Source organism: Cynocephalus volans, chromosome 6 (assembly GCF_027409185.1).
Source record: "Cynocephalus volans isolate mCynVol1 chromosome 6, mCynVol1.pri, whole genome shotgun sequence".
Taxonomy (NCBI): Eukaryota; Metazoa; Chordata; class Mammalia; order Dermoptera; family Cynocephalidae; genus Cynocephalus; species Cynocephalus volans.
The window spans coordinates 56,142,648-56,154,713 of NC_084465.1; the positions used below are offsets into that span (position 1 = coordinate 56,142,648).

Sequence of the window (12,066 nt, forward strand, 5' to 3'; positions counted from 1 at the left end):
AATTATTTCATTATTTTAAACACATACTTATGATTTTGACAAAAAGACATGTTTAAAAATAGCATTTTACTTACCATGCTTCACAAACTTAAAAAAAAGCAAGCAGCATAAGACAGTTTACAACTATTTTATATTTCAATATTAAAAATGTTTTGTTGGATAATTGGAGATTCAAAAGCAGAAAGCAAAACACAAAATATCCATGGCTGAGAAAAAAAAAGTTTCATTCATCCTGAAATGTAGGATAAATTCCCACCCAGTTTAAATCATGTTTAAATGTATCCAAAATAATAATTTTTTAGGAAACAACAATGTTTTTAATTAAGATTTTTTCAGAGTTGGGGACACAATGCATTTTCCTAATGTAGAAACAGCTTGCTAAAACCTTTGCTTGAAAAATGGCTACTACATAGTCTATGTAAAATGGAAAAGCTATAAAAATAATTAAAATTATCGGCTTATAATTTCTCAAGAATAGGAGTAATACGAACCCCCTGCTTCTCTTGGAAATATACAGACATAAAAGTACTAGAAGAAAAGAGTAGATGTCATCATTCATATTCAATTCTTGGAATAATTTATGTAGTATCATTCTTAGAGAATCTTCATCTTTGGAACAAAAAGTTCACATTTCCCTCTTTAATTTCTCAAACAGAAATGGAAGTAACACAAAACAACGTATAATAAATGATATAACTCCAGGGTTTCATTCAAAAATTTTTCGCATCACTATACTGTATGAACAAACTCAGAGAAAATACAAAAGATGAGGAAAGACTGCACTGATAACCAAAAATAATGCTTTGGCTAGAAACTTCCTATTCAGAAATAGAGCTAAAGACAAATATATACAAAAGAATCTAACACTGAAGCGAATACCATCCATATTGACATGACTTTTTTTAACCTTCCTATAATGTATGAATACTAAAAAAAAAAAAAGAGGCATTTAAAGTTAGGAATTAAAAGCATCTAAAATCATATTAAAATCAATTGCCAATTGCATTTCCATAGAATCTTTTTTTAGCATTTGATTAAAAATTCTTGCATCTTTTTTATCATTAAAGTCTTAGCAAGAGTAACACAAGATAATATTGTAGTAAAGAAATTTATTTTAAAGAGTTTTCTTACATCACTGTTTCTTTTGCAGTCACAAACTGGACCAGCACACTGAAAGACAGAAATACAATTATCACCTCACGTTTTTTTTAAAAGTTGAATTTTAATTACATAATATTATTATCATGTTATAATTAAAAATTTTGGAATAAATTATCTTATATAAAAAAATAACATTAAATAATCTAGTTCATAAGAAAAAAGAAAAGTTTTATCTTTAAAATTAGAAAATATCAATCAATAGATATCTAAACTAATATTTCAATTTAAAACCTTCAAATATTTTTCTTATTATTGTCTAATTTAACAAAAAAATCATTGAAAAAATAATTCATAATTCTGCTTCAGTGTAGTGGTACTGTAAATTTATTTTGCCACTGTATAAGAGCCTTATTCTTTTTTTTTCTTATTTGAATTTTGAGAATATTAAGTATAGCATAAGAATTTTTTAAAAATTATCTTACCGGATCTCTGATTGAGGTTTTGGTGAAATTCTCTATCCAGGAATTTACATCAATTTTAATTCCAACAACTGAAAAATTAATTTGAATTAATTTAAAGGCATAATTAGCTGTACTACAGTCTTTGCTTTATGACAGTTTATCTATTTTATACAATAACAAATAAATGTTGAGTATAATGTTTATTACAGACATATTTCTTGGGGTCTTCATTAAGAAGTAATGCTAATAGCTCTTAAACTATTACATAAACTGTAATTTATATTTACAAAACAATTTATTCATTAACCACAACTTGGCTAATTAACTAATAATACAGTAAACTAAAAAAAACCCCAAATAATGTCAAGAATAGCCTCATAAATTTGAGGTCACTCAAGTGGTGTATATTAAGAGCCTCTGTAACCCTACCAGTGCAGGTGGTAGGTGCTTAAGAAATATTTGTTGAAAGAGCGGTTAGATGAATGGATGAGTAAGTAGGTGAGCTGGGAGAAGAGTGGGCGAATGAATGAGCAGCTGAGAGAGTAACTGATTAAGTAAATGACCATTTGAGTGAATGAAGGACTTGGGGAATGGGTCAGTGAGTGGTGAATGAGTTCGTGAGTGAGGGATGGAGGAAATCCATGTATTAGAACCACTGATGGGTTAAAAATGCCCTCAGGAGCAGGAAGGCAATCTCTCTAAAATACTCTTTCCAAACTTCAAACAATATTGGATCACGCAACCAAAAAAACCCACGTTATTTTTACTTTATTGTATTTACCCACTCCAGCCCACTTGCAACTCTCACTGATGCTGTTTTTCTATGTATATTTTTTGTTTGCTTGCTTGATTTTATCAAAAAGTTGTTTTTCTATATATTTTATTGCAATTTTTAAATAAATCCCTACCTAACTCTTTTTACAGACATATAGTAGCCCATAGTATAGGTATGTATGTCATAATTTAACTTTTCCTCCAGTGATGGAAACTTAACTTTTCATGCTTAAATTAGTACAGATATATACATCCTTGGCCATACACCTTTGTATGTATTCGAAAGTAGGAGGACAGACTTCTAGAGTGGTATTCCTAGAGCAATCCAAAATTTAAAATTTTGCATTTAAAATTTGGATACATTACACTTAATTGATTCCGTAAATTTGTGTCAACAGTGTATAAACATACTCACTACTTTGAAAATTCAACTCTATATAGTAGTATCAATTTCATTTTGTTCCCAATTTTATGGTAACTAATCGTATTTTATTTTTTTAATTTGCATGTCTTTGACTTTTTGTTTGAGGCTTTCTGATGACCTTCCTGATAAACATTGCCAGTTTATAATATGTATCAGGTCACGTTTAATTTTAGTCATTTTTATGTGTATAACGTGTGCTCACCTGCAGGTTTAAGAAGTTTTCCTTGGATATATATTTCTACAGCTTTGCTAACCATAATGCCTGATTCATAGGCACCAGGGCCACTTTCTAAAAAAAAGAGAAAACAGACCTATCAAGATAAATCAAATAATAATATTAAATTGAATTTTTTTCAATGAATGCAAATGGATAGTGTTTGCTTAAAAATCTAGCATCTATAAGCTATAAAAAGATGTGTGGTCTCTTCCTCTACTCTTCTTTTTTTACATACCAAGCTAACTGGAACGCCCATAATTTGGTTTGAATTCATTAATTTGAAGATATAAATGACTCAGCTCAGTTGCATCTTCTTCCATAATATAACAGACGCACACCAAATCTAGACTTCGTGACATTTGCTAAAATACTGGGGAAGCTGCTGAAGTGAAGTGGAAAAATTGATCTTCAGTTCATAGAATTACTCTTGCCTTTCATAAGGTATGTCCCTGCATAAAACTCTGGTATTCTCTAAACTTCAGTGTCCTTATTTGTGAAAATGAGGAGTAAATAATACCTATGCCCAGAGATGAGTGATTAAATTAGAAAGTTTTTGGAAAAAAGCCCAATAAAATATTTTTAAAGATGGGCTTTATTATTATAAATATTACATTATGTAACTAATGCCAATAAACTATCATTAATCAATTTACTCCACTTTAATTCATTAAACATTCTTTAATATATTTTTTCTCTTGTGATATGAGGCATTATCTACGTGTGTTTCTATTTATTATGCATGCCAGCTATATACTTCCTCTTCATTATTGGATGACTGCCTACTGCGTATCCATTTTACCTCTTCAACTAACTGGATTTTTCATTTCTAGTTTTCTAATACCTTGCATATATTATGTACTTAATAATGACTATTTTGAGCAGTTAACATAAAATATATTGATTTAGGGAAAGGCAGGTAGTAGCAATAATTTGTCTTTAAAACAGGAATTGAGAAAGCCAAATTCCAAAGCAGTACTTACTGTTGAAGTAGGGAGCAGTGAACACATAGTTATCATTATCTAGGCTTCTTTTATAGAAGCTGTCCTCATATGTCTCTGGGTTTTCTTGCCAATTTTCTCCAGCCCTACGGAGACAATGGCTCATCATATGTATTCTTTAATCTACCTGATAACCTACTTTTCCTTTTGTGGACATGCTGAGCTTTACAGATATGTCTGCATCTAAGGTATGTCTGAGGAAGCTAGGGGTAAGTGATAGAGTAACTGATACTCATTACTAAGCAATATATCAGCATAATGTTATATTAAAAATCAGAATAAGCTGACTCCTAGTTTTACTCTGCTGTTTACCAATCAAGTAATTACAGACAATTCAGTTAATAGTCAATTAATACCAGTAAGCCTTAGTGACTACTCAGGCCACTTCATAACTGTTCTGAAGATAAACAGAGATAAGGTGCATCAAAGAACAAAGAAAACAATGAAGTGCTACACAAATATTGCTAATGGTTTATAATCATTATGTTTATTTAAGTAGGTTAGCTTATTTTTCCAAAGGGAAAAATCTCTTTAACGTCTCTCAAATTTTGAAATAAATATATAGGACAAGCAATAATATCATTGAAGAAGTCTGTTAATATCATTTTTCAAAGACATGGAGTATTTTAATAAAGCAAATCCTTTAAATGGTGACTCCAATTTAATCTACTAAATAATGGTCAGTTTCTCTGAAGAATGGCTTCCTTATACAGTAATGTACAAATCCTTGGCACAGTCTTTTGTAATGTACTTGTTTTTACAGATGTTATTTGAACTTACTCTTTGGGATAAACTCTGGTAATCCCACCATCAGTCACAACGAACCGTGCTTTCACTCCCTTGCTGGAACAGAAGACGAAAGAAGAAAATTTCTTATTGAACTTACTCTAAGATACTAAGTTAGGTGTTGGTGATGCAAAGAGAAATAAAACAAGTTCCTAAAATAAAGAAAGCCAAAATAAATATATCAATAGATGAAAAATTGTGTTTTAATAATTGAAATAAGTACGTAAAAAGGTTTGGAGCCCTGTACTGGCCAGACGCTGCTTAGCTCGGTTAGGGCACGATCACAGCAAGGTTCGGGGTTTGATCCAGCCATTAAAGCAAAACAAAACAAAATCTTAAAAGGAGGATGCATCTTATAGGAAATAATGATAGGATAGAGCAGCATTTTGAAGATGGGATAGGAGTTAACAGGGATGGCAGAGAAACCAGAAAGACATCACATGTAGAGTGAAAAGTTTGTACACATATAAGGGAAAGCTAGAGAAGAGTGCTGGTGGTGTTGGGTGTAATAAAAGCATAAGGCAAAAGGAGAGAAATAGTAGGAAGTCAGATTTTAAGCAAAAGCTTCTTAAGAATGGTCAGCTCGTGAATGATTTTGAAATTTGTGCTACAGAGCTTCACCTTTATCTTGAAATTTGAACTGCATTTTAGACGTGTGATTCTGTGAACTGTGAGTTATATGGAGAACACACTGACAGCTGTGGATGGAAGAATGGAAAGCACTAAAGGCAAATAAGTCAGTTGCTGTATTTTTTTAGTAATGGGATCTTAGGGCCCTGATTATGAAGAAGAGAAGGACACTTTGTTAGGAGAAATATTTAGCACTTAGTGATTGACTAGAAATGGAGTGGAGAAGAGATTGTAAATGAGAATCATACTCAGATATCTCAGTTTCTTGACTGGATGTATGGTAGTGCTATTCAAAAGCCAACTAAACATTCACTAGAAATCCTATTTTACCACAAACACAGAAACACAAACATGCCTATTTAATTTGGTTTATTCACACTGAAGTGTATGTACATGAAAAGCTGAGTAATGGTAGAAATTAGTACTGAAATATACCCACAACTGAAAATGCAAGCTGTCAACAAATACAAGATGATTTTCTTGAAAAATTATTAGACATAAATAATAAACAGTAAACTTTAAATTTATGAGGCCCATTATCCAAAAATTTCCCAGGGAGAAGCTAAATTAAAGTGCAGGATGTCTATTTTTTTATTAATAAGAACCAATACTTACATGTTTTTCTGCTTACTCCAGTAATTTTGGACAAGTTCATTTGTAAAGCCTGCATCCAGCAAGACTCTGTTAATTAAATCCGTATTACCTAACACAGAAAAAGAATATCCTCAATCACACCCACATAGTTTTAAAATTAGGATCATAATGAAACAAATATATTTTCTATTTCCAAAAGCAATTTAGAGTAGATGATATTTCTATGAATTTAAAAATATATTCCACATTCATTTTCTTTGTGTTTTCTATATTGTTCATCTTGCCTCACATTTTTCAGGATATGCATGGAGTCAACAGTGGAAAAGCCAATTCTAAATAAAGCAAATTATTTCGTGAACTTTATCAAAAAGATACCTGAAATATGCCATGTTGAGAAACAATGACAAAATAGTCTTTGTTTTCTGTTTTTGTTTCTGTAGGTCAGTATGGTGATTCTAAACCAACAATTTCATGGACAATTTTTATATATGTAATTTTTAATATACATATATGTAATTGTGTTTCACAAGATTGTTATCTCTCAAATTGTCAAGTAAAACATTAGACAAATGGTTATGGTCTACTTTTACTTTCATTTTTTATAAGTAAAAATATTCTAATTCTTCTTCATACCATATATCAGAACATAGGATAATTTTTGAATAAATTTGACCTTATGAAGAATTCAATATAATGCTTTTTGGGGGTGGGTGTCAAGGAATGGAATACCTATTACAGATCAGCATTATTCCAAGACTGGCTTTTGGAATCTATCGGTATTGGTTAAAGAGAACAGGCTTCAGGTTGTTATTTGTGGAATAACTGAGGAACACATTAGTCCAAGTTCAAAGGTAATGGGATAGATGATGAAGACCAAAAGACAATTAATACACATTCTGAAACAAAAACCACTGCCTTCTTTCCTTTCTCCTGGCTCCTCTGCTCTAAGCCCATGAAGCTCTGAAATAACGTACAGGTACCCTCTGAAATTTCACATTTATAATAAAATCTCATTGTATTCAGATAAGAAATATATGGTCTTAACAAATATCTATTACTGCAAGAGGTGGAAGTGGAATAGGCTGAAAACATTTTAATTAGTTTCAATTATTTTAATATATCTTTCACCCATGATTAAAGATCAATTTAATCCATGCCTTAGACTACATTTCAATTTATTCTAGGAACCATCTTTTTTGTTACATTATTTTAGAAACTGAATTACTTTAAAAATAGTCCATTTGGAAAGAAAAATGATAGATTTTAATACATCCTTTTAGCTAAAATGGAATGAGACTATTATTCAAATTTGTGATATAACTTGAGGTTACAAGTAATTTTATAATTTCATTCACATTTTCATTATGCTCCAAGCCTAAAATGTGTCTTGAAATGTGTCCTGCAGGTGGTTATATACAACAGATAAACAGATTGTTTGTTAGTATTAACTTCTACCATTTTACAAACACACAATATCTCATAAATATTAATAAGGGGGATGTGAAGAAGACAACCACTCTCTATCATAAATATTTAGGTAAGGTAATAAATTAAACATTAGGTGAGAATTACAATTTTGCTAATGACTTAACTTTTACAATGCAAAATAAACTTGACTGCACCCCTTCGGAAAAGCTATTTAGATCACAGATTTCAATCACTGGTATCTATTTTTCATGTTAGTTTTACATATTATTTGATAACATAAGATAAAAATATGATGAAATATATATAATATGTAAAACTGTCACAGGAAAATAGAAATAATTTTATAGGTATTAGCTCTTTACTTAAAAATTCTATAAATTCTTAAATCCTCACATGGTTATATGATCACCTCAAACACTTCCCACTGGATTATAGGGAAAGCAGATAAAAGGTGAGGTGAAATGAAAAAGGTTGAAGAACTGACAACAGTATGGATTATACTGAAAGTGTTTTGTTTAAACATATTTATACTTCTCTAGAGGAACTAGAGGCAGTGAAAAAAAAAGAATGATTCCAATTTTCATGGTGTTCTAAAGATTATGTATGTTAATAAAAACATCTATGATAAACATCTTTGCAAGGCATATGAGTGTTACAAATTTTGGTATCCAATTAAGGGAATATTCAACAATCTTATTTCAGTATTGATAGCAAATAAACCATGACATAAAATAACACTTGGAAGGCTTTGACTCAGAGTGAGCTCACACTGAGTAGAAAGGTTTGGAATCATCCTCAGGCATGTTCAGTGCAGACTCCAGCTGCTGCTGATAGGTTTTCAGAGTGGCACTTCGAAGGTACTAGCTAGTTTGTGCTGAAGTGGAGGTACTAGGAATTTATTTCTTCTCATATGTCATAAATCTAAACTTGAGAGATGGCTTTTAAAAGAAGGGTTTTTCATTTTTGATAACTGATGAAGTACTTTGTTTAGCCTCTCCTAATAGAAAAATATTTATTAAAAAAATGGAGGAGGAGAGAGAACAAAAAGTCAATTATGTGTACCTGGTTTTTTTTTCAAATTATTTAATGAGAAATTTGGCCATGCACATGGTTTTCATCTTATTTCCCATTTGCACTGCATCTGTTCCTGATGGCGCTTTTATAATAAACGTTTTTAGAAAGAAAAAACAATTCAGATTTTGAAATGTCTTAAAACCAAGAATCTATAAATCTCTATGAAATCTCAATAGTATGAATAATGCAAACTTATAATATAATGGTTACAAACTAATTACTGAAATTTCTGTTATCCCGACTTAATTTACTTCATAAAATGGGGAATTACATAAGCATGTTTTTTTAAAGATAAATAGAGTTTCAGGAAAAAAGAAAACCATTAAGTGATATATCCTTATTCATACTTTTTAATTCTATCCATATTAAAACTCATTATATGAATTTGAGGATATAAGTAAATTTATAAAAATGTGTTTTATGTTTTCCTCAGTATAACAGGAGCCATGCAAAGAAGTCATCAACAGATCATTCAAAATTAAATTTCCTAAATTTGAGGAATTAAAATGTACAAACCTTATTTTTACATTTAACCATTTGTAAGTATCTAATACCTTGCTTTGAAAATTTGATTTCAATTTTCTTTACTATATAAAATTAATGATCCAATTGTTATATTTTATTAAAAATTAGTAAAATAAATAAGCAAACCAGCACACCAACAAACTAATATGATTATCATATTATATAATACAATAATATGAGGTCCGGCCGGGAGAGTGCAGCGCTTGGGAGCACAGCGGCGCTCCCGCCGTGGGTTCGGATCCTATATAGGGATGGCCCGTGCGCTCACTGGCTGAGCGCGGTGCGAGCGACACCAAGCCAAGGGTTGCGATCCCCTTACCGGTCACAAAAAGACAAAAAAAACAAAACAAAACAAAAACACAATAATATGAACCCAAGATATGACTACTTTGGGTATAACCATACTGAAACAATTATTGCTAATTAATGCATACTTACATGATGGGTTGTTTGGTGTTTTTCTATCAATAAACTCATTGAAATTTAAAAGAAATTCAGTGTTGTTATCCGATATTTTAAGGTCATTGCAGTAATCTCTGAAAAAAACATATTTTAGGATTTTAGGTATTAAAATTAAAACTTTACAAGGTAATTGCAGGTAGTGAAAACACTTTATTAGCTGTATGACTTTGCAAGCCATTGAACTTGTTATCTTCATTATCTCATCTCTATAATAAAGTAATACTTTGCTAGTGAGTGGTGAGGACGACAGATAATGTACTAAACACTTGGTCTCTGGATGGAAGGTGCTTATTAAATATTAGGTTTTGTTGTACTTACTATATTGTCGTTATTGTATAATTGTAGGCTTGTATTCTCATATAGAATTTGAAACACATTTTAAAGTATTCATTAAAATAACAATAAGCTCATTACATCTTAACATGTTTATGAGGAATTACTGTATTTAAAAATTAGTGAAAAAAATAAAAGTGGCATTGTTTTACATATTTGCAAATATCTTTAATTCCTGACTTAATAAAAGATAAGTCTGTGTCTGAATTCAATCAAATCTACGATTTTGTTTTGGTACATGAAGAAAATATGTCCTCACAGAGGTAGGAAGTTGGGTAAGAGATGATTGTTTTAATAGTCTTCTCAGATACTGTGGCTATTCTTTTTAAAATAACACACCAAAATTTGGTTATTTGTGATTTCTTGACGGTTCTAATATGGAATCTGAAACAATATCAGTAAAATTTTTGTATTCTTTTACATTAAAATTCAATGTTCTATTTTGCACTTTGAATTAAACTTTTCAGCATAATTTTGTAACATTATCAATTGGTTAATTGGAAAATGAGTTGTGTGGAACTTCCAAATGATTACACATTTCATTATACAATATTGAAAAATTTCATTAATATCACCACGGACTGGATAAGTCTGTATTAGGAAGCTGTCATGCTCATAGTAGTAGATACAACTTTCCCCTAATTCTAATTTTTGTTCGAAATTCTCAGATTTTGTCATTGGCAACAAATACTCATAGTTGTTTTCTTCAAATTAAAGGCTTATTTGATTTACTTTTGAGAAAATGACTGCCAAATAGCCAAATCTGAATAAGCATAGTTCGTCTGTCTTACAAGTAAAATATTTCAGGAAAAAAAAAGTGCCTAGTTCAGCTCCTAACTCAAAAAATTGCGCAAGTGCTTTTCTTTGAGACATCCAAGTTACAGTGGGATGTGGTAGCAATTCCAATTTTATCACACAGGATATTGAAAGACATACTCAGGGGAAAGTTTCAGTAAAATTAGTAATTCTTACTGTTACAATCAAGAATATTTTACTAGGTGAAATTAGATTTTTCCCTCATGTGGATACCTGGCAGCGAAGATTACAAAGGCTACCTACCAGTACGCGATAGTGCTGCTGCCTTAATTCATGCTAAGGTACCAGCCTACAATCGCTTTTGTACTGTCCTTACAACTGTTAATACAGTGAAAAGACAAACAGCATTTAACATAATTAAAAAAATAGTTCTGACCCTGTGAGTCCTCTGAAAGGTTCTCTGGAACCCACAGGTTCTGGAAACCTTACTTTGAGATCTACAGTTCTAAGTGTTTTGGAAATTCAGAATAAATATGAGTAAGGCAACATAAATGTAAGAAGCTTGCAATTATAATTATTAGATTGATACAACCAAGTATTAAAGACAAATACAATTAAATAGTAGACGTTTTCAGATGCAAAGCCATTACCTAAACAGAAAGCCTAGGAAAATAGAAACAGAATATCAGAACTTCAAAAACAAGGTTTAGAAAGTTTAGTTATTAAAAGAGCTAAATTTGTCTGCTTCCCAGAATGCTATGCTATTTAGGAAATAACACTAGCCTTGAAGTCAAAAGACTAATGTATTATTATCTCACAGAACAGACCTACAGTTACTAGAGCTGGGAAAGGGGGAGGAGGTGAGGGGTTAGGGAATAATTGGGTAAGAGACGCAAAGAATAATTACAATCTGTAATCATGAACACGCTAATATTGATTTGATCATCACATACTGTACACAAATACTCTGTAACCCATAAATATGTAAAATTAAGTATGTTTCAATTCAAAAAATAAAAAAAGGTAATACAAATCTTTTCATGAAAAAAAATTATGATCTCACAGATTTAGAAACTGATGGCAAGGTTTTAGGACTAAATAAAATGTTGCAAATAATTATTAACAAAACCATTTTTGGAATACTACTTTATTATCTAAAAGGCATTTCTAATATCTTTGTTTGCTTAGTCTAAAAATAACTTTTTCAAAAGGTACTTAACATTTTAGAGGTGAGCAACCAGATTCAAAGATGTAAAAAGATTTTCCCAAAGGCACCTGAGTAGCAAATGGTCAAGCCCTGAGGAGAAGCCAGGACTTCAGATCTCTTGTTACTGTGTGTGTTTCAGTCATACAATGTGCTTTGAACTTTCACTTTGTGAGCTTTTATTGCCGTAAAACTCCATGCCAAAAGCAACTTTGACCTCCACCAATAGACGGCTTTGGGTATTTTAGCCAATCAGTTTAGACAACGTGTTGTTTTCATCCTTGCTGGCTGGGTTGTGC

General features: G+C 31.1%; 1 protein-coding gene across 4 annotated transcripts in view; it reads right to left on the reverse strand.

Annotated features, from left to right (window-relative positions):
* Positions 1 to 12,066, reverse strand: part of CACNA2D1 (calcium voltage-gated channel auxiliary subunit alpha2delta 1) — a 486,082-nt gene that overhangs the window by 20,118 nt on the left and 453,898 nt on the right. For all 4 annotated transcript variants that reach the window (XM_063100870.1, XM_063100872.1, XM_063100873.1 and 1 more), the window contains 7 exons: positions 9,451 to 9,548; positions 6,007 to 6,094; positions 4,756 to 4,818; positions 3,958 to 4,061; positions 2,963 to 3,049; positions 1,584 to 1,651; positions 1,132 to 1,170 (listed from right to left, as the gene is read on the reverse strand). In XM_063100870.1, the coding sequence (XP_062956940.1) occupies positions 1,132 to 1,170; positions 1,584 to 1,651; positions 2,963 to 3,049; positions 3,958 to 4,061; positions 4,756 to 4,818; positions 6,007 to 6,094; positions 9,451 to 9,548 (547 nt within the window). The remainder of the gene's footprint in view (positions 1 to 1,131; positions 1,171 to 1,583; positions 1,652 to 2,962; positions 3,050 to 3,957; positions 4,062 to 4,755; positions 4,819 to 6,006; positions 6,095 to 9,450; positions 9,549 to 12,066) is intronic.